The 24,411-nt window shown below is 36.8% G+C and overlaps 1 protein-coding gene across 1 annotated transcript in view; it reads left to right on the top strand.

Annotated features, from left to right (window-relative positions):
* The window catches only part of MACROD2 (mono-ADP ribosylhydrolase 2), a 2,047,210-nt gene that overhangs the window by 1,290,411 nt on the left and 732,388 nt on the right, over positions 1-24,411 (top strand). Inside the window, exon 6 of the mRNA XM_086701648.1 lies at positions 4,071-4,192. Within this exon, the coding sequence (XP_086557774.1) occupies positions 4,071-4,192 (122 nt within the window). The remainder of the gene's footprint in view (positions 1-4,070; positions 4,193-24,411) is intronic.

Here is a 24,411-nt window from a genome sequence, read left to right as displayed (position 1 = left end):
CTGTTAATATCCACATACAAATACCTTTGTTGCTCTTTTCACAGAAGCATAATATTTCATTGTATAAAGTACAATTATTTTACTAGTCTCTGTTGATGGATATTTAGGTCGTTTCCAATGTTTGGCTATTATATACAGTGTTGCAGTAAATGACCTGTATAAATGCCATTTTGCATACGAGTAAGCATATTATATACAATACCTTCCTAGAAATAGAACTTTTGGATCAAAATGAATCTGCATTTATAATTTTGATAGGAATGTTTAAAACACTGTCTCTGGGGATGGGACCAATTTGTACTTTAGTTGTATAAGCATGTTTGAGAAACTTGAACCATGACTGGTGCTCATTTATTTGTATAAGAATGAATTAAACTACTTAGAATCTATAGATCAATTCTTAATAGGCAAAGAGAAGAGGGATTGCATTTGAGAGCAGCAAAGAATCTTAGAGGCCGTCTTATTCAACTCCTTCTTTTAGCTTTGGAGAGGGAAACACAAAGAGTGACTTGTCTGAGGTTATGCAGCTGATTAGTGACAGATCTGGGGCTTCTGACTTATAATTGGATCTTAGGACTTAATGTGTAGTATGCTTTCCACATCAGAGCAGAGATGACAACTCTCATTCCTGCCTGTGTGTTCAAGATGTCTTGGATGCTGGTGGTTGTTGTTGTTGGTGGTGGTGGTAGTAATTGAGCCCCTGCATGCATCAGAAGTCAAATTAAACATTTCTGTTTACATGATCTTATTTATACCAAGGGATCCACATATTCATGTACCAGTGAAAGCATTGTCTATGGATTGAATTCATATATCTCACATATATGTGTCCACTATCAAGATGCTATTGTGTTTAATAAAATGTAAACTAATGCAAAGCATCATTGACATTATAATAGCTGTTTGTCTCTAACTTATTTTCAATCAATGGATTTTGAAACTACTATCGTGAAAGGGTAGTCTATAATATTTTTTATATGTAAACAGGATCCTTAATACTCACAAAGCTTGCAAGCTGCTTAAGGTTTCTTGTGACTGCCCAGCTATCATTCTCTACTCCACCTGGCTCCATTACAAAGTCTATTATTAATGATGTCCACATCACAGCAGAAACCACAGAGATCATCTGAGCAGCTTATTTGTTTTATGGATAAGGAACCCAAGGCAGGGACCAGTGAAAAGATGGCTTCATCTGGGGCACTTGGCAAGTCAGGCCTGGAGCTGGAATTGGAAAGATGACCTCCTGACCGAGTTTTATAACAGGAAAAGAGGAACTTGTCAGTGTAGAAGAGTCACTCCTAAGTGCTATGAACAATTAAAATAATGAAGGAAATTTATTTTTGAGCCTCACTTTGATTTGCCTCCAGCTTTGTGGATCTGAGAGGTCATCGTGTTGGTCGATAATAACACTTGATCTTGGATGTTGTAAGTTTAATATAGAGCATAAAATACAGAGATCGATATTTTCATGTTGAGGAGGAATCTCATTGATTGGCTGCTTGTCTTCAGACTTTTAAATTAAATAGAAAACTATAAAAATGGAATAAATAATGTTTCATAAATTCCATTTGTTATGTGGACAATGATGTCTAAAGTAAAAAGCAAAGAAAAATGATTCTTTAAAATGTCACTATTTCCTCCTTTAATGATCTCTCTCTCTCTCTCTCTCTCTCTCCCCTTCCCATTAATGCCTCTAAGCCCTGTTTTTACTTGGCTCAAGTAGACACATCTTTATGATCCCAGATACGAGGCACTTATTCTTGACCCTCTCCATCCATAAAATAAGGAAACCAAGGTCATATTCTATTGCTCCTTTATGTATTAAGTATCTGATGTACAAAGGCAATGGGTAAGGAGGGGAACCAAAAAACACAGACTTGTCCTTCAACAATGGCAGTGAGGGTGCCAGAGTTGCCCCAGCACAACATTTCCCAAAGATAAATTTGTCCCTTGAGGTACTCTGTAAAACATAGTTTTCAAGAGTCAAATGTATTTCATTCTGTATCCCTCTCATGGAGACTCACAATCCATTGTAGCATACTAAAGGTCTTGAAAGTTCTGCACTAAGGTAGCTATTTTGATGTAATTTCCCCCAGTGACTCCCAAATTTAATTGACCTTTAAATTCACATCTTATGGTACCCACTTTTGGGAAATGTTTTCTGTAGAATCCTGTGTTGTTACTCTACAGCTTTTCTACCTTTGGATTCATTAGGGGATGTAGAATATCATAGGTGGGCACAAACACGTAGTCACAAAGGGGAAAGTGAAGAAAAGCTAAATACAACCTTCCTTCTTCATCTAGCATTTACTGCAATATGGAAGCTAATGTGAAATATTCATTAAAAAAATCACGACATATGGTACAGAGCTTGTATTGCTTCAATATATACAACTCTTACTTGTTACTCTTATTACAAAAAAATGATATCACTGTGTGCTAGGTTTTTTGTTTGTTTTGTTTTGTTTTCCTGAATATAACCTAATCTCCCTCTGTCCTCTCCTGTATTGCAGCGGTCCTCACTTTAAGCCAGGTTTGCCCGTGAAAGAATATCTGCATGAATTCACTGGTGATGTTTTTGCCTATTTTGATCACAAGATATCATCTTTAATATTATCTGACAAGGGTTTAAATACTGTTTCAGAGTTAAAAGTTGAAATCAACATTTGTGGGATTTTCTCAAACATCAAGTAATATACTCAGTATTTAGCAGGCAAACAACAAAGGTTTTACCCTTAGTGACTTATTCGCTAGTGAAATGTCCTATGCAATTTAAAACTAGTCTCACTTTTGTAATGTGTTTTTGTCTTGTCATTATTGTTGAAATTAAGTGGTACTGATCAAAGTAAATGATTTCACTTCATTATATGATTCCAATAATACTAGACTAAATTTGTCTTTCTGATCACAGGTGATTAGTCGTCATTACTTACATCAATGAAATGGGCTAATAATCCAGATTAACAGATAAGACTGGAAAGCAGATGTTATTAGGCATTCAAATAATTTGGCTTATAATTTTAGTTCTTTCTTATGATCCTTATTGACTTTAAAACTAGAACAGTTCAGGGGTGCCTGGGTGGCTGAGTCAGTTAAGCATCTGACTTCAGCTCAGGTCATAATCTTGTGGTTCATGAGTTTGAGCCCCGCATCTAGTTCTGTATTGACAGCTCAGAACCTGGAGCCTGCTTCAGATACTGTGTCTCCCTCTTTCTCTGACCCTCCTCTGCTCACACTCTGTCTCTCTGTCTCAAAAATAAATAAACATTAAAAAAAAATTTAAAAAACCCAGAACAGTTCTATTTCATTATGGTCCTAAATGTAAAAATTTATGCGTGTGTAGATATTTAAAAAATACAATGACTGGTTGATGTACAAAAAAAAAATCTAATCTTTTGTTTTAAACATAAAGGCTGAAAGGTATAGATTGTATTTTGAAAGTTTTAATATAGTAAAAATTAGAAGCTAGGTAATTTCTAGGGAGTGTTATCCCTAGCATACCTCACTTATGTGAGGATTGGTAGGTTGCATTTTAAAACTGGTAGCAATATTTTGAAGTTATTCCTTTTAGGGTTATCACTGATTGTTATAAATTATCTTGGCACATTTTCAGAAACTTGCCCTTTTTTATTATTGTGTACAATGCCTAAAACTGTTGTCTTATTTATAACTAAAGTGATGTGTAGCATTGGCTCTTCCCATGTCAATTCAGAATGCTCATTTTGCAGGCAATTATTTCTCAGTTTATTTCCCACCACGGATTTGTCTTTTACCAGGGTGCCAATTATTCACATCTTGTGTTATAATCTGTCTCACTTGGATCTGACCAATAACGATGGAATAATTTACTGCTAGGGGATGCCCTTTCACAATGATCACCTTCCTGGGCAATTGTCTACTTTAAGAGGCTGTGCTATATAAAATTTTTTACCAGAGAAGCATTTGCATTATCAATATTTCTTAACTTGCTCCCGGCTCCAACACAAATACCTAAAATAAATAAAGTGCCAATTTGTGAAAAGTGAAAAACACCTTGCTTATGCTATTTCTTCTTCCTTTTGCATGTGCAGATGTCATCCATACTGTAGGACCAATAGCCAGAGGCCATATTAATGGTTCCCACAAGGAAGACCTTGCAAATTGCTATAAATCATCCCTGAAGCTGGTGAAAGAAAATAACATCCGATCAGTTGTAAGTAATTTTATGTTTCTTATTTCTTATTCATTTCAGCCTTTATATTTGGGAAATCAGACTTGTCCAAAATGACAGTAGGAAACCATTTCTAAAATTTGGAAAACTAAGGTTAAGTTTCTCAGTAAGTGATGTGGGCACTATTTTGTGTACCCTAAATATTTGCTTAATTATCCATGATGGTTTAGGATTTAACACTGTAGGATCACACAACCAGAGCCATCTCATCTACTTTCTTCCAATCATTGTGCCACTGGCTTTTGAAGAAAGTGTGTGTGTTTGCATTTTAACTTGAAATTTGCTGCTTTTTAAATCTGTTTGGCTCTTCTTAAACTATGCCACATCCCTTCTAAGCTTTATCTGTTTAGACAGAGTTCAAAAAAATGTGGGTCTAGTCTATTTCCTTACCAACAGGCTGGGATGAAAGGAAGTCTCTTCCAGCTGGATTTGGAAGTATTTGTTCACCTGCTTTTCTTTTGCAACATGTCCTACGTTTATTACATATCAATTACACCAGGAAAATAAAAGTATGAGAAAAATGAGAGTGTAAATACCCAGTAGTAAATTAATTTGGGCAGAATCCCTGGGATTCTTTTCACATAGATTATAACCTTGGTGAAATGCTGGGACAGGAAAATAGTTAAACAGTTGACTTCTTAGCAGGCTGAATGGATCAGCCTTGCTTAGGGGGTCACAAAATTGAAGGCTTTATTACTTGTATAAAGGAGCATTGAGAGACACATTTAGATAACCTGGGATAGTGGCTGGACTTTTCGTGCATGATTATAATTTTGAAATGTCTTTTTTAGTGCACATAGGTGAGTTTGCTTAAAATAACAAAACTTTTTTTTTGCAAGCTAATTTTATGGCTTTTAAACCTTTGCATAATTATTAACAGAGATGAATATTTTATTTTACTCTTTCATTTTTTATTTTTTTTTTCTTTAAAATTAAATCAGTAAGTAAGACTACTCTGTCTTAGAGGAGAAAGCTGAAGTTCAGAGAGAATGAAGCAAAGCAAACTACTGAACCAGTAGATTTTGTTCTTTACAGCAAAATAAAGAAACTCAAAACAGGTGTGCATACACGTTTAGGGAATAATTAAAATTTTGTCAATGTGGCTTATTGATTCAAAAGGTGGGGGCTGAAATGCTTGGAAAAATGGATATGTAGAGAAGTTTCTAGCCTGGCAAATATAGACCTTGAGACCTGAAGAGAATTGGCTAATGAATTCACTGGCATCTCTAATGACCCCTTTTCTAAAGACAGGAGAAAGTAAGATGCTAGACAACTATAAATAGTGTAAAAACAGCACCCATCCTTTTAATAGGAAAAAGAAACATCCCTAACCATGATGATCTTAAGACAATCATAGCTGCTGTTATACTACTTGCCACTATTAGGTAAGAAGTGGGTGAATTATAGACTGAGTTAAATTGACATTTATGAGATGACCTACAGATGGACCGAGACTACTCTAATCATCCTGGGATTGGATGAGGTCTATCTTAATATCTTGGATGATGATTTTGAGGGGTTAATTATATCTCACTTGGTGCTAAATTATCAGGTGGTGCTAAACTAAAGTCACTTTAATATTAGTAAACAAAAATAGAGGTGGAAAATATTTGCGAAATGTGAAGCAAAATGTCAGTTAAATTGATCACATGTTATGTCGTGGTTGAATGGAGTTTCTATCAAATGTCTTGTCTCTTATTCACACACAAAAATCCATTTTCCTTCCTTCCTTCCTTCCTTCTTTCCTTCCTTCCTTCCTTCCTTCCTTCCTTCCTTCCTTCCTTCCTTCCTTCTTTACCTCCTTTCCTTCCTTCTTCTCTGCCTTGCACCTTTCCTCCATGCTTCTTTCTTTTCTTTTTTCTTTTTTCTTTCTTTCTTTCTTTCTTTCTTTCTTTCTTTCTTTCTTTCTTTCTTTCTTCCCTTCATTTCTTCTGTCCTTCCTTCCTTCCTTCCTTCCTTCCTTCCTTCCTTCCTTCAAGGAGGAAACAAGGCTTTGTATTTTATATGGAATGTCATGTTCTTGGCCAATGTTAAAAAATTATAATGCTTAAAAAATCATAATATTAATGTCATCAAATCCTCATTATGTGGGGAAAATGGAAAATTCTTAGCAACTTATTGCAACTGGATATATGTTTGATAGTGTAGGCTTATACTTTATAGACTTATTAAAATAGATAGGGAGCGATTATTGCTATAAAAAGCCTGGATAGTAAGATAGAAAATAAACTTAACTTGAGCTCATTTATAATACATGTCAAAGAAAATTTCTCAAAAACCCTTTTACCAGTGCTTGCTTTACAATTACTCCTGTGTGACCACAGGCAAGCCATGTCAACACTTCGTAGCCTCAGGAGAAAACATGTTTCATAACTTCAATTTCTACGTACAAAGAATCACCAAATTATTACTGTTATCTAGATATATCTAACTCAAGAGGCTGTTATGGGGGTCAGTTGAGATAATGGATGTAAGACAACTGGAAAAATGTAATTCTCTATCAAAGTATTTGGTAATATTACTTTAAGTGTAAGTTATTTTCACATTTTATGATTTGGCAAATTTAAGAGATTGAGATCATTCTTACTTTGGCATCTATTCTGAAAACCAGACCTCTAAACATTCATCATGTCATTTCTTGATGCTATTAAGACAGAAATAAATTATTACCAAGTATTCAGTTAGTACATTTGCAAAGGAAAAACTCAATTGTTTTCTCCCCTGTGTAGGGAAAAACTTTGTTGTTGTTTTTTTTTTTGACTTAAAAAAATTTTTAAATGTTTATTTTTGAGACAGAGAGCATGCACATGCATGAATAGGGGAGGGACAGAGAGAGGGAGAGAGAGAGAGAGAAAGAATATGAGTGAGGTAGCAGCAGAGAGAAAGAGGGACAGATGATATGAAACAGGATCCATGCTGACAGCAGAGAGTCCAATGTGGGGTTCAAACTCATGAACCATGAGATCATGATCTGGGCTGAAGTCGGACGCCTAACTGACTGAGCCACCCAAGCGCCCCCAAATTTTGTTCTTCTTGATTTTGTGTTTATTTCCTGTAAGTCTTCTTTTCTTTTCACACAAATCCCTTCACTTCTGGTTACCAAATATGTGGAGGTTTCTCCTCATACCCAGCAATTCACGGGCCACCATATGGGTGTCCTACATTTAATTCAGTTTTGATACTAATTACCTGGCGATAGTGTCAGATCTCCTAGGTTAAGGGCCGAGTCCCAAATGGTCCGATCCCTAACCCCAGTTTTCTCCACACTTAAACCCTTCAGATGCCAGTAGCAAGCTCAGTCTCTGAACCAACCAGCTATAGATACAAGGTTCCAATGACCTCCTCCTTGGGTTCAGTTAATTGCTAGAGAGGCTCACAGAACTCAAGGATATACTTGCTTACAGTTGCCAGTTTGTTAAAGGATGTGATAAAAGATATAGATGAACATCCAGGTGAATGGGTATATAGGGCAAGGTCAGGGAGGGCCCCAACTATAGGAGCTTCTGTCCCTGTGTAACTGGGGTGTTTTACCCTTCTAGTATGATTGTGTTTGCCAACCTGATAGCTCTCTGAACCCTGTCCTAATGTGAGACTCCCTCACAGTTGACCAATCATCAACTCCACTTCTAGTCCTTCTTTCCTGTTTGGATGATGAGAGGTAAAGCTGAAAATTTCAAGCTTCTAATCATTGTTTGGTCTTTCTAGTGACCAGCCCCCATCCAGGACCCAGTCAAGAGCCCAACAAGAATTGCCTCATTAGAAAAAAAGTTGCCCCTAGTGCTCTTATTACTTAGGAATTTACAAGGTTTTTCAGAGTCCTGTGTCAGAGATGTAGTCAAAGACAAGTATTAAAACAAGAGATGCTTCTAAGCTTCTTATTACTTAGAAAATTACAAGAGTTTTAGGAACTCTGTGTCAAGAACTGGGGACAGAGACCAATATATATTTTCTATTATCTTATAATAAATTTATTCAGGCAATTAAAACTATTATTAATGTTGTTTATAACTATTAGTGTCATCTTATTTCTAAGCATGAATAATATTGTTACTATTACCAACTCATATTTGTATTGGAAGTACAGAACATACCATAGACTTCTATTGCTCAGTAGATGCATTGAATTGAATTAAATTATACGACTCTTGTCATCAGAATTAACTGTATTAAATTTATAGTCTAATCTTTCACTTTTCAAAAAATAGTCATATAATTATGGTTTCTCCCATGATGCATCATTTTACAACAAAGATACAAAAATGAATGAAGATTATCTATTTACAGTAGGGTAGCAGATATGTAACAAAGTAGCTGTAAAGCAATATGGTAAAGGCCATAATGGTCTGGACCAGCTAGGTTGTGGTACAACTACAAATAACCTCAAAATCTCAGCAGCCTGTGTTCAGAGCCCCTGGCTTATAGACATACCATCATCTCACAGCTGTCGTGTTTCAAACTGACAACCTGCTCAGCCATAGAACAGAGACCTTGCAAACTCATGCATTAACTTTTTACCACCTCAGCTTAGACATGACACACACCATTTCTGCTCCCATTTCATTGGCCAGAACTATTCACATAGCCCTGTCTAGTGGCATGGGGGCCAGAGAAATATCCATGAATAAATGAAATATTTGATAGGCACTGCTTTTCTGCCAAAGTTAAACCAAAGGCTTTGGGATCACAGTACAGTGGTCAGAGATATCTGCCATATTCTAATTTCTCCAAAGGAATTCTTTAAAATTTTAATGGAGGTAAAACAAATACTGTGATCATTTATTTATTTTTAAAAAATATTAATAAGACTTATCAGTACCAAGACATTTTAAGCATCTTCTAAGACCCAGAGGGTATAATGATTGTCTTCACATATATAATTTGTCTCAATCTCCTGCCCATCCAGACAAATAAATAGACCAGATCATCATATCCATTGTGTGATTTGAGAGCAATCTCTAGCTCTCATCACTTTTAAATATCTTCCCACAGATGTCTGAAATTCCATAATTAATGAGTAATTTATGATGGTCAGACATTGTCCTTTCTCTGCAATTTTCCTTTAAAATGCAAATACTCATGAGATCTGTAGATAATTAATTTCCTAATACCCTAACATGAAGAAATTTATCACATTACTTTTCACTTTAGCAGCATAAATTAGAGGATGATAAAAGTGCTCAGCATCTCAGGCTGAGGGAGGAGGGGAATTGGAAGGGGGTCTGGAGGAAGGTTGAGAGAAACAGAAAACACAGAAACAGAAAACAGCGGGATACAAATAAATTTCATGTACCTCCCAGTTTTGCTAAAAAATAAATTTTTAAATAGAGAAGGGGGAAAAGTTATAGTTACACATAACTATCTAGAAGTAAGGTAGTTATTTCGTTTTTGGAACATGTTGTAGACAAAATTTGTTCACTATGAAAAAAATAATACTCCTTTATTAATTTAAGAGATAAAGTTTCCTTATATTTCTCTCCTCTGTCCATTCTTCTTGGTGGCTTCTTTCCAGTATATGTCTACATGTTTGCTTTAGGTTGTAAAAGGATAAAAGTAATCAATAAATCTAATGGTTCATTTTACAGTGGCACATCTCTTCTGTGAATTATTAATTAGCACAGCTTTGTTAATAGTGATGAATGTTTAAATTTACAATTTCAATCATGATTCTTCCTCAAGTCTTAGAGTTTCAAATGAAAAATCTGAATAATCTTTCATGCTCTCTAGACCTCATTTTTGCATGTATCTTATTTCTTCCAACTTACTTCAAATAAAATTCACTTACTTTCCTCCAACCATGAATTCCTGTTGGGCAAAATTCAAATATATGCAAATTCACTTTGTGTACGTTCTCCACAACCTTCAGAGTGTTGATTCTTAGATAGGCAAAGTATAAGGCACTATGGAGGGGATAATTAGAAAAAGATTAGACTAGAAATGGGAATAGGAAAAAAAAGGTGAAAGAAAAGTGAAAGAGGGTACAGATTTTTTCTAAAACTTTGGGAAAGATAAAGGTAAGTGTCAAAGAATGGATCCAAGTCTTAGAACCGCAGAATTCTAACACATGTGACTTGAGAAATGAATAGTCAGGCTGGTGAAATTAAACAACTAAATTATTTTGATTTCTGGGACAATGCTGTGTCCTGAGGAAATTAAAAGGGTGTTTTGGGACTGGAAGAGTACTTCACATATACAGAATATCCTTTTGAATGTATATTACCTAAAACATACAAATGGAAGTTATTTATATTATTTTGCTGAATATCTTGGTGAAATTTCAGGGGCGAGTATAGTGTTGAGGGCAGTGAGGAAAGATTCCAATTGCAATTGGATGGACAGACTTATGTAGAGACACTATAGTAGCACAGACATTATCTTACGTATCATAATGTCTTTGTTGTTTTCAAGTGAGCATAGAAATATTTTATAAGGGTTTTTGTAAGTTTCTTGCCATCTATTTTTCTCTTTTTTTTTCACTGTGACCTTAAATGTCCTCAGTGGCAAATTCTTCTACCATCAGTTTCAGTTTTAGAAATGTAATCCATGCCTTTCAAAATCTGTGCCTTATTACTTCAGAAGTAATAACTTCCCAGGGGCTCCTGGGTGCCTCAGTCTGACTTGCATCAGACTTTTAGTTTCAGCTCAGGTCAGGATCTCATGTTCATGGGTTCGAGCCCCACACTGGGCTCCGCACTGACCACGTGGACCCTGCCTGGGATTCTCTTTATCTCCCTCGCTCTCTGCCCCTCCCCCAGTCTCACAGGTTCTATCTCAATTAAAAAAAAAACTTTAAAAAATAACTTCCGGGGCACCTGGGTGGTGCAGTCGGTTAAGCGTCCGACTTCAGCCAGGTCACGATCTCGCGGTCCGTGAGTTCGAGCCCCTCGTCGGGCTCTGGGCTGATGGCTCAGAGCCTGGAGCCTGTTTCCGATTCTGTGTCTCCCTCTCTCTCTGCCCCTCCCCCGTTCATGCTCTGTCTCTCTCTGTCCCAAAAATAAATAAACGTTGAAAAAAAAAATTAAAAAATAACTTCCAATGGAAAAGACAATGGACTTACAATGTCGGTGCTAACCTCTAAGCATTACAACAGTAAGCAAATCCTATGTTTCATTGTTTCACTGCAGTGTAGGTTTTCATTTTAAGGTGTAGTCAAGTGCGCCTTATTTTCTTATACAAGTTCCCTTCTGAGAGGGTTGCCATGGCAATGAGTTCTCAGCTTGAGATCTTAAATGCTGGTTTTATTTCATTATCTGAGTTTCCATTACAGGCCACATCAATCAATGCAGTCCCTTCTTCAAGAAGACTTCTGCAGCCTTGAAAAGATGACCCTTTAATTTGTTACCTCTGCCCCTGCCTAACTTGGCACCACCATTTCCCAGCCAGTACTTCATCTCAAAGCACCCCCTGCAACAGAGCCATTGGTGTGACCTTTCCCCATCTCTTTTTAGGCAGCATCTAGTCTTGGTTCTCAGTTATCTCATTTATAAAAGATAATGCTAGGTGTCCATGTCCTTCCTAGCTGGAATTCTAACAGCTCTGTGACTAATGATACTATTAATAAATAACAAGAACACAAGAATTTTTACATTTGCACTTCACTTTATAGTTTACAACAGTGTGTTCCTATACATCATCTCATTTGTTATTTAAATTCTCCTGCTAGCTCCTTGTATTTCTTTGATTTAGCAAAAGAGGGGAGAACAAGGTTAAATCAATATTTTTCTTTCTTCTTTTTTCCCTACACTCCTAAACTGGCCATACATCCTAACTGGTCATAAGGGTACAAAATCTATAATAATATTCTCATCAGGTCATTATTACTGGCAATAACCAGTGACCAAGAAAGGACAGCAGAGATGAGGAGGTGAGAAAACATGGAATGATGGTAAATTCATAGACCATGCCTGGAAAACTTAGAATTATATACCTCGACCCATGTTGTCATATATTGCATAATTCATACCACCTGGTGGTATGAATCAGAGAGATGACTTGGGTTACAGAGATCAGTCATTTAGCCAGACAATATAATAATAAGAATAGCTAATATTTTTGAACTGTCACTTTGTGCCAGACATTGTGTTTTACTCATTTAGCCTTGGAACAGCTTGAGTTAGAGTGTGGTTTCTTCCACTTTACAGATGTGGAATATGAGCCAGAAGGACCATGAGTAAATTGCCTAAGGTCTTACCTCTAACAAAAAGTAGAGGTGGGAGTTAAATTGGGAAAGTCTAAATCCAGTGCCTTTTTCCTTTCCTCTGCCGTTTTATGTCTTTTATTTTTTACTTATTTGTGTGTTTATTACTAATTAATTAATTATCTTTTTAAAATAAACCCATGGTACTTTATACTACTGCCTTGTAGGGAGATTTTGTGAACATGGTTTTGGACAGTGAAAACAATTGGAGGGTACCACTAGCATTTTGTGAGCCACAGGTGCTGCAATGTGTGGGCTGACCAGACACACACTGAGAAACTGTCCCTTATCCTGCACAACATGTGAATGTTTTGCCTGACAGTGATATAAGTAAAGCCTATTTATAAACAACAAGGTACATTACAAACAGAGCTTTTGTTTTCAGTATATGAATGAACCACCATGAAAATTAAGGGAAGTTTGTGCTTAGCTTGCTCAGCATTTTGCCTAGGGTCCTGAGAAAACCCTGCCATCGGTGGCCGCACCACTTAGGGTAGTTGGCAATACATTGCACTTGCGTGAGTCTGCATTCGCAGATGTTCTTTTCATGGTGATTCCATGTAGGAAAGCAACTGTTTAACCCTTTCATACGTGCTGCTTAATTCATTGTGTGTTACACTATGCAGTAGGTAGCCATGTCTGAGTATTTACTTTGAGAACAGAACTTTACCTTGTCACTTTCCCTTTACATCTCTTTCATATCACCCCTATGACATTATATTCATTTTTAAAAAATTGATGTATTGTCTTGATTTGGATTCCCCTGAAAGCAGACCCGGAGACAAAGATTTGTGCACAAGTAGTTTATTCAGGAGGCTACGACAGGAAGCACTGGCAGAAGTATGGGGAAGTGAGAAAGGGAAGGGAAGGGAGCCAAGAGTCATATTACAAGGAAGTCACTACTTTGGGCAACAGAGGCTCACTCTTGCTGGTGAGCTCTCTGGAAACCATATAGAACATGCCTACAATTGTCCCATCTGGATAATGAGGGGAGTTGAGCCATTTATATTTCACCTCCACCTGTGGCTGGCTGAGGACTGTTCCTGGGGTAGTAATTCCCTAGACTTTTCTGTCTGCTCCTTGGCCAGCCTGAGAGAAAACCCTGAGGCAGAATCACATACAGAGACTTGCTGGAGGGTGCTATGCATGGGCAGGTACTGGAACTCTGAGTTCTGGGAGGATGTGGGTGGGTCCCTGACACTTTCTGCTTCCTGGATATGGGTAAGTATTACTATTAATAGATGTCATTTCAGTGTATTCAAGAGGTCTTCTCAAAATATTTATTATGGGTCTGATTGAATTGAGACCATTGGGTTAAGTTAAACTGAGTTTCCAGTAGGGTAATATGCCAAACACAGGTTGTCCAAAGATTTTTATTCTTGAACTCAGTCATACAACTTCTCTGCTTCTTTTGAGTATAGTAAGATATACATGTTACAAGGATGGCAATTAATGTGACTAGTGTTGTATCCTATGAATGAACAGAGTTATTGAAAATGAATGTAATTCTTACGTAGTGGAGAAATAATATCACAATATTGTGTCACCTTGGTTGAACTTTTTTCTTAACATCTCATGACACTAAATTTTGAATCATCATGTCAAACAGCTGAAAAGTTGGCTACCCAAGGCTGGATGTATACAAAATTGTTAATCAATTAGAAGACACAATACAAATTGACGGTTAGCAATTTGCTAAGGTAGTTACCTCATATTTTTCCAATATAATGATTCATCCAAATTATGTCTTCTTTTAACATTTCGGGAAATAAGGTATCTTATATTTTCTTCAAAATCTTACAATATGCCCATAATCAATTCTTTCTGTAAGTGTCTGAAATTTTTCTTCATCTTTTATAGTTTGAAAGAATTATTTTTAGTCACTTGTGCTTTCTGCAGATATGGTAGCAAAAACCAAGGAAATTTTATTTAAAGTGAAAGTATAAAACATCTCAATTTAACCAGATTTGTCCACTTAATTATTTTCAGTTCCTTTTACAAGGCTAGGGAACATTCCCAGGAAAATCATTACTGGTTTCTACAACAGTGTCTTCCAGAGGCATTACTGGCCCAGCACACTGTCAAAGAAAGTATATTACAGTGAAATTTGTATAGAAACTATAAACAGATTTGCAAGGCAAACGTTCATCTCTAGTGTTTTATTTTTCCCTGACCTGAGCAGCAGTTATCAGATTACTGTATCATGAGGAAAATAGTCAATTCAAAACACGGACCATGGAGTCCCGAGCCTACCATTAGATTTGAACAACAGGGCAATTTTGTCATATATCTAGAGGGTTAATAGTCTAGAGGAAAGGCAGCAGCTTTAAACTGTGTATTTCTTCTTGCAAATATTCAGATATGTTTTTCAGAAGAGCAATTTCAATGTATAGAATATAAGCTATTCTTAGGCTGTTAAACTGAGACACTAAAAGAGCAAAGCAAATAAAACCAATACCACTTTGAAAATAAAAATAAACCTGTCAGTATCGAGAAAGCTCTCTAGACTTGTTTATGTACTATTCAATAGAATTATAAAGAGCTTTTTTTTTCATGGAAAATGTGTTACAGATTCAGTTTAAGCCACACCATAGCAATCTTTGTTTTGAACACTTACACATGCTCCTGAAATGTGTAGAAGGTGAATTACTTGCTTGGCAGGTGTGTCATAGAAAGAGTATAGTGTTCTAGTTATATCTATGGCTTAAGTATAACAGTATATTAACCACCCAGATCTTTGTCCCTGTGAGCTGAATAATTTTAGTGCAATCTTTCCATCTCTTCTGAATGCATTGTTTGGGAAATTTCCATGCTGCAACTCAAATGTTTTTTTTTTTTTTAATTTTTTTTTCAACGTTTATTTATTTTTGGGACAGAGAGAGACAGAGCATGAATGGGGGAGGGACAGAGAGAGAGGGAGACACAGAATCGGAAACAGGCTCCAGGCTCTGAGCCATCAGCCCAGAGCCCGACGCGGGGCTCGGACTCACGGACCGCGAGATCGTGACCTGGCTGAAGTCGGACGCTTAACCGACTGCGCCACCCAGGCGCCCCTCAAATGTTTAAAAATATAACAGAAAAATATAAAAATATAACAATGATAAATAATAATAGTAGGTTCATCCCAACATTTTCATGAGACTCAGATACTACAATTTTTATGAAATGCTTTGCAGACTGCATAGTAAGTTTCATTAGTAAGGTTCATTAGTAGTAATTTGTCCAACAAATATGTATTCAGCAACTACTATGTTCTAGTCACTATTCCAAGTACTTGGTGCTTGTTGAGTTTATATTCTACTTGTAGTAATTTTTATTATGACTAGCAGTAGTATTAGAACCATTATTATTAAATAGTTTGACAACATGTCTAAATGCTATGGCTTTTATTATTATTACATCCCTGCAAAATTATCTCACCATTACTTTTTTTTTACTTCATTTCTGTAATTCCTGAATATTGGACAAGCTAATAAGTAATAGAGCAGAGTGTAGATTCATAAAATGGCAGTTCTGTGAAATGTTAATGACATAACTCTCAGGTAACATACATCCATAAGGATAGAGGATTATATGACTAGTCCTATAAAGACAGCAAAGAGTCATAGAAGCAGTTCCTAAAGTTATTTTAAAAATTTCAAGTGCTCCCAATTTTAGAAATAAATTCTCATAGATAGAACCTTCAGAGATTCTAAACATAGGAAATATAATTCAAAATGAAAACAATGCTGAACAGTGAAGAAAATGCAAGAAAGCCTAAGAAAAATAACTGCTTTTTCTTTTTAAATTGAAATGGCAAAAAGTAAATGATTTCACAAAAATATACTAAGAAGCAAATACACAATTCTTGATTTTTCCATACTTGTTTCTCTGCCCATTGGCTGATCCAGGACCAGTGGTGCAGGCTGGGAAGAATAATGAGAGGAATTACAATAGCTTGTGTATCAGTTACGTTATTTAAAAATGAGTGTGAATCTACATACCTCACAATGTAATGCACAAGAGCCTAAGAGCACACTGCAAAATACATGCAAAAATGTGAGCCAACTTTGAATTTAATTTTCTCTTGCAAAGGGCAGAGAAATGTCTCTGCCCTAAGTTTGCATAAACTAAGATCTCTTGGTTATGCCTTTCAGGGAAGACTAACTGCTCTGTCAACTCTTTCTGCTTCCAGTTTTACAAAATCTTGCTTATCTGATTAACTGCAATTGCAGCTACTCTAATCATGAGTATTTGTGGGTCAGGGTCAAGGGGGAAGGAAGGCTATCTCTCCTCCAGTATTACACAGTATTTCTTCTTCAGAGCAAGTCTTAGTTCCTCTGTTTTCTGCTGGTTAAGGTTTATTGTTTATCTCACCCATAACATAAACATGAGAAAAAAGATGTATATTATTTTAAGGCGATCTTATTACCGCTCATTTAATAGCAACGCAAAAACAGAATCCGGTGAATTTATATGCAAGTGATGAGTTTCATACCTGGAAAGCTGGGATACCAAAGGAGGATTTTCACTTGCCTAATTTGGATGTTGAGTCATGGAAGAATTTGAGGCATGGAGTGCTTGTTGGTTTGATGCCTCACTGATCCCCAGACTGGTCTGACTTATATGGCTGAATAGGCAGACACTTCCTTCCCTTTCACCACTTCATGTGTGTCACTCTAACTATTATGGTTTTGGACAAAAAAGTGTAACATTCCTAGAGAAAAAAGGTCCCAGAATTCCAACAGATTTTCTCTGCTAAAAAGTCTAAATAAACTCTTAGGATCTGATTATGCCTTTAGTATTAAGAATTTTAACAAACTCAAAAAAAAAAAAAAAAGAATTTTAACTAACTCAACCCAGTATAATGTTTTTTTTTAAACATTTTTGGGTAATTTTAAACATTATGGGTAATTTGAAACCTTCTTTCTTTTAAACAGTGGTAAAGGCAAACTTTGCAAACATCTTTCTTTGCATTTCATAAAATCTAATTTATCTGGCAATGGATAAAAATTAAACATACACTTGCCAGTATTTCCAAGTAGCCTGCTGGTTTACCTGCACGCATTTGGATACTGTAAGCCATTACTTAGTAGAATTATTTCAAATTCAAGCTCAGTAGATCTATTCATAATGTTATATACCTGTGATATTATCACCAAAATATAATATCATAGACTTCCTGTAAGTAATTCAGAGATGTGACTTAATTGATAGTAACTATTCAGATAGTATTAATGTGAGACATGGAGAATAAGCATCTGAAATGGATAATTTCATATTTGTTTCATGTGTCCATTTATATTCCACATTATATTGTTTTGATTTAAATAAAGAGAGGAAATTTTCTCAGGGTTAAGTCTTACCTGTCTTTTTGTGGAGTTGATTTTTTCTAGACTAGAAATTTTCATCCAGTGTAAGGGTTCTGACATATTGCATCAACACACTTCTATTGCTTTAAACAAGAAAATATATTTTATCAGTGTCCTATGACAAGTGAGGAGGATGCTTTTACGGTACTCAAAATGTATTTATATTATTCCACTAGAAAAAAAAATGTCAGGGGCTAATTTGGGACCAGGCACTGCCAATTTTATCATTCTAGTCACACAACCTGTGTGACAGCATTTCCACTTTTGACAAATTTGGCTTAAATAATAATCAAATGAATGTCCAAGCTTTAAATATGTATTTCTCGAAAGGCATATACTATAAAGAAAATTTAAAGATATTATGCTTTGGGAAAAATGTAAGAAGCAGTTTGAAGAATTGGATACTTCAGCTTTAGATGATACTCTGCCTCTTTTCAATAACCCTGATTTGATGGCATGAATAGAAGTGTCCAGATATAGTGAACCACGGGCTAGAATCACATCATAAATCGGTTTGAAGAACTACAAAGACATATGATTTTGATGCTAGTGAATCATCTTCTTTCAGTGTTAAAGGTATTAATATAATGGAAGTTCATCTTCTTTGAAAGCTTCTCATTAGTACATTGATATTCTGAGGAGTACATCGATAAGCCAGTAGCATAATGAATGGGATGTACACACACATACATGTTTGTATGTTAGAAATCCACATCACTTCCTAGTTATATCATACCTGAGTTTTGTCATTTATATCATACCTGAGTTTTGTCAGTGCATTTTTCTATGTGTTTGTAACACCTTGATGTTGATATGGTTTCAGAATGACTTTGTGGTATCACTGGAAGGAAACTGACCTAAGAATTTGAAAACTAATATTTGAATCCTGTCCTTTCTAATTGATTGCTATGTAGACCCATCTTTATTTATCTGTGAAATGGGGATAATAAAATCTGCCCTTAATAATATCAGTGGAAGAGAACAAGTGTTTGTGAGGATGTGGAGAAGTTGGAACCTTCATATGTTGCAGTGGGAATGTAAAATGGTACATTCAATATGGGAAACTGGTTGGCACCTCCTCACAGGTTAAAGATAGAATTATACTCAAAGAAAACAAGCCAAATGTCTATCATATAATGAATGGATAAACAAAACATAGTCCATCCATACAATGGGATATTATCCAGCAATAAAAAAAAATGAAATACCAATACTTGCTATTACATGCCTGAACTTTGAAAGCATTATGCATGGAAAAAGACAGTCACAAAAGGCCACATGTTGTGATTCCATTTGTGTGAAATGTCCATAATAGGTAAACCTATACACACAGAAGGTAGATTAGGGGCTGGGGGTAGGAGATGAGGTAGAAATGAGTAACTACTAATGGGTATCCAGTTTCTTTTTGGGGTGAGGAAAATGTTCTGGAATCAGATAATGACCACGTGTGCGCAACTCTGCAAAAAGGCCAAAAAACACTAAATTACGCATTTTAAAATGGTTTAAAATGAACGTTATGTTGTATGAATTATATCTCAATAAAAATGTAGAAACCCTGGTCTGTGTCAAAGAATTGTTAAGAAGAAGGACAGTTCCATAGAATCTAAATCATATTCAATAATTCATGGCACTGCCTAGTGAAGAACACAGGCCTCAGTGTTTTTAACCAGATAAAGAGGGTTTGCATTAAAATTAATTTATGTCCAGTCCTGGGAAAAGTCATATAGAGGGATAATGTCACTCAGAACACTTGCTGTGAAGAGTTTACAAGAAAGTTATAAATTGCACAAAAAATTTTATTTTAAAGAATGGAAGGCACAGGAGAGATGTAGAGAAATGGAGCTTTCTGTTGCAATTTGCCACTATCCACTTTATATGTTAATAGTAGTTGTATTAGGGGCGCCTGGGTGGCTCAGTCGGTTAAGCAGCTGACTTCGGCTCGGGTCACGATCTCGCGGTCCATGAGTTCGAGCCCCGCGTCGGGCTCTGTGCGGACAGCTCAGAGCCTGGAGCCTGTTTCACATTCTGTGTCTCCCTCTCTCTGACCCTCCCCCGTTCATGCTCTGTCTCTCTCTGTCTCAAAAATAAATAAACGTTAAAAAAATTAAAAAAAAAATAGTTGTATTATAACTCCAAAACCCAGACTGGACTACAAAATCCTGATGGTCAGAAGCTGCATTTGGTTCATCTTCATTTCTTCGCACCCCTGGACACAGTGCCCTGCCTACATTCCATGCTCAACTGAGATCAGATGAGCTTTGCTGAAACTTTTTCTTTTTTCTCTTTTTTTAAATCAATATTCTATTTGGAACACTAAGCAAAGTCTACAGGCTACTGAATGAACTTCAAGAACCACCCTCTGAGGGCCTTGCGTGCTGTCCCTTTCGTGTTTACATGAGGAAGAATGTAAGCTCACCCCAGGATTCCAGGCAGAGCCAGAATTGAGGTCAGTTCATTCCATGATGCCTCTAGCCCACCATGGTGTGTCCTCTTCCAAACTCTCTTTTCAGGGCTGTTCTCTGCAACTTCCCAGGTGTGATTATTGTGTGATGCTCCCTGCCCTTCTTTGCCCTTATCTAACTTGAGCTCCCTGCAGTACTTGACACCAGGACCATTCATTTGGGACTCCTGCCTCTCTTAGCTCCCAGAATAATTCTCTACTCTCTTTAATTCCTTCCTGCCTGATCATTCTTTCTTAATAGTCTTGGTGGTGACCTCTCTAGCATAAACCCCCTGTGACTTCCCTTGTTCACCCTCTGCTCTTCTTGGACAGCAAAATGTCTTTCCTTAGCAGCATCAGTCAAGCTCTAACACTTTGGTGGTGTTGGTGCTTCAATTAGTACTTATGTCTTTCTGATTCCCAGATAATAGCTCGAGCTAAGACTTTTCTTGCTATCTCCACAACTAAATATCTAACTGCTTGATGGAAAATTCCACTGTGTGTCCCACAGTGCCCTCAGTCTTAGTGTGTCGGGGGTAATCTTCTTGAATTCCTGTGGCTAGTGCCTTTGTGAATGTCACCAATAGAACTGCAATGTGCAGCTGGAAATCCAGGAGTCATTCTAGATTTCTCTGCCTCACTCCTCTCCTTCCAATGAGTCATCTATTGCAGTTCCTTTGACTTCTGTAATGTCTCTCCTATCCTTCTGTCTTCTCTCTAAAGCAGACCCTGAACAAGTATCTGGGTTCAAGAAATTTATTGAGGAGTTCATTTTTCCCAGGATGCACCATGGGGCAGTAGGGAAATCAGATGGGAAAGAGGAAAACCTATAATGGGTATGACAGTAAAGAGATTATTACCAATGGAAGCTGAGGCAGTCTAGCTGTGGAATCTCTGAGAAACCACATAGAACCCACTTCAGAATCAGAGGATAAAGAAGCTAGGGTATTTCTCCACCAACCCTGCGCTTCCTTGCTGGAGGTTGCCCCTATATAGGAGGAAAAATAATTTTCCCTCTATCCTCTGAATTCTTGGCTGAGACTCCTGTAATACAACACAGATCAACCAGAGAAAAACAAATAGAAGTGTATTAACAGGTACACCCCATATATACAAAGGAGAGACCCAGGAAAAAATAAGTAACACAAAGAAGTGGCTTAGAATTCAGGCTTGTGTATCATAATAGCGGGAGGAGAGAGGGAATGGAGGACTCCTAAAGGAGAATAAACGATTTTTAGGAAAGAGGATGGATCTTGGAAGAATAAGTGGGGGATATGATAGATAGTTTGTGACAGTTTGTCTGGGTATGGTGTCAACTTCTAGTCTTTTCTCCTGTGATGAAGGCCAATCCTCCCTAGCTGATGAAACTTTCAGGGAGGCAATCCTTGACACTTGAGTTCCTTTTAGAAGTCTGTCTTTAGGCAGATATGTTAGTTCAAAGAAAGTCTCTCCTGTATATGCTGTTTGTATAAGTGCTTACACCTCAAAATAAAGAATATAGAAAAGTGGCATATTTGGGGGTAGCATGTTCTGAACTCCTTGGTCTTATTTTGGGCTGGCATATCCTGCTACTCTTTGTGCCTTGCATGGTGAGCACCTCTGACAGCCAGAACTCCCCCTGAAGCAGATGCAAGAGGCCATCAATGTGGAAGGACCTCTGAGAGGGCCAGGGGCAAGGAGACAGCTGAGAGTCTTTGCTATACTGTCCTCTCTACTCCATCCCAGCTACCATTCCTCATTACTTTTCAGCTAACCCACTGAACTGGTCTCCTTGAAGTTTTAAGGTTTTTTGAACTTTTACTTTTTAGGTTTTTACACAACCTGCCAGAATGATCTTTAACACACACACACACACACACACACACACACACACACACACACACCCTACCTGACTACTTCCCTTCCCTTTAATTAGAGATACTTAGGAGCTCCCTATAGGTTTCAGGAGGAAGCCTGATTACTTTAGCCTGTACAAGTTTGTTGCCCGAGGCACTCAGGGCACCATAGCAAATTCATAGGGGCAACTCATAGGAGTGAGGCAGGATTTCTTTCCATTTTGAAGGAAATATAGATGCTCAACATTGTTTGGACAACATGTAAACTATTGGTTTCAAGGTAATCCACAGTTTCAAAATTGGATCATACAACATTCCTTTCTATGATGCCATGTTATTCCCGAGTTGGGTTTTTGACCATTATTGTGATAAAAAGGAAACACCAAATGAAAATCTATATGGAATAGGAAATGCGGACAGCAGAGTCCAGTCTGGTTCCAAAGTTTAAGGGTTTAGTAACAACAGAAGCACCATCTCATTAGCAAATAATTATAGTTATTTAAGAGTGAAATCAAAGTACTATTTTCCTTTCAATTTATGCCTATTACTTTTCCATATGGCTACTGAGTTGTTAGTACATAAATACTTAAATTGTTTGGACATAAATACTTAAGAAACAAAACCCTGAAACCTTACTTTTGGCCTACAGACAGCCTGAAGAAAATGACTGAGACGCTAAGAGTGCTGTGAACTGGAAAACTGGAGACACCTTACCCTAGGCCTATTGCATAGGCCCTCTTACTTAGCTGTTCCCACTCTCATATACAAGTTTTTCACTCTATGGAAGGTCTGGGAAGGTCATCAGAACTTTATTCCTTAGTATGAAATTTTCCCTCTGCCAAAATTACCTTTCTTAGTTCTTTTCCCTCTTCAACTAGACTTCCATAATTCAGCTTAAAGAGCACCTCCACTGGGAAGAGATTCCCGTGACTGGTGCTTTTTGTCCCAGGTATGATTTATATGTCCCTGTATCCACAGAGTGTCTGTGCACAGCTTGTGTGTGCCACTCTTTGTGCGGAACCCCCAGTGGTGATTTGCTTGTTTGTCTGCCATGCTAGCCCATGATTTCCATGAGCTTAATGATCACTGACATTTTTTTTTTCTTGCTGGTGTTTTTATTGGGATCATATTAATTTAACTTATGGATAATCAGCATGAGTGCCTAGCATGGTATAGTTTCTCTGAAAACTGTGAGTGAACGAATCGAAGGAAGAAGATGAACATAAGAATGAATGTAAGACTAAGAATTAGCCTTTACTCTTTTTCTTGCTTATAAACATTGTATGTCATGGTACCTTTGTATATACCAGAGAGCTTTGCATATGTCACCCTCTCTATCTAGAAATATCTTCCCTCCCCCTTCACCTGGGTCATTTGCTCTTCTCATCCTTTGGATCTCAGCTCTGTCTTTTCATGCTTTTGTATATGTATGGTTATTTGTATATTTTCTTCTTTCCCCTAGATTGCAAGCTCCATGAGGGTAGGGACAAGATCAGTCTTGCTCACCACTAACATCCATAAATGAGCATATTGCCCAACACAAAGCAAGAACTTAGCAAATATTTGTGAAATTATTGTGGATGAATAGACGAATGATTAATCTATGAAAGCTAAATTTGTGAAAGCTAAATTTGTATGAATCAAGACTGAATGACTATTCTAAAGAGACAGTGAGATGCAGTTTTTCCTACAGAAGGTGGGAAAATTTCCTGCTTTGTGAAAACAGAAGACACCTAAGTAAGGGAGGACAGTGATTAGAATTTTAATTTTGAGTTGGAAAGCAATCAGAATCTCTTTTCAATTTCTGAAAAAGGGGGAAGGGGTCAGATGATCAAAATAGGTGTATACAATATACAAAATTCTGTTTAGTTAACCACTTGCAATATTTCAATTCAAAATGGATTCCTCTGTCATTGAAAAGCCATCATGTTTTCATTTGCTGGAAAGGGACAAAGTTAGATAAATGATAATGCCATGTCTTTGTTCATTCCTTGGTTAGAAATCCTCAGACTTAAATGCTCCTCAGCACAAACTTTCACTGAATAATCATGACGTGCATTGTTTTACAACATGCTGCTCAATGAAATTGCAGCACATTTGGCACTATTGAGCATTTTTAGGATGAGGAGAAAGAAAACAACAACAAAAAAGTCCATAAAATAAATAGTGGCCCCTATAGCCCTTAATAAAAGGACTTTGGACTAAAATGACATGTTACACCAACTTTACGAAGACTGCAAGTATTGAAGCATTGGATTTTCACATAATTTACTTGTTATCAATGGTGTTTTATTACAATTTGTTTCTTCTCTCTCCCTTCATCCTTTCTTATTTTCTTTTTTCTGCATCTTCATTTCTAAGTGAATAGCTTTAAAAAAAGA

Source organism: Puma concolor, chromosome A3 (assembly GCF_028749965.1).
Source record: "Puma concolor isolate L17-30 chromosome A3, mPumCon1.1.hap2, whole genome shotgun sequence".
Classification (NCBI taxonomy): domain Eukaryota; kingdom Metazoa; phylum Chordata; class Mammalia; order Carnivora; family Felidae; genus Puma; species Puma concolor.
The sequence above is the reverse complement of the archived record's forward strand: the minus strand, read 5'-3'. Positions and strand labels throughout refer to the sequence as shown.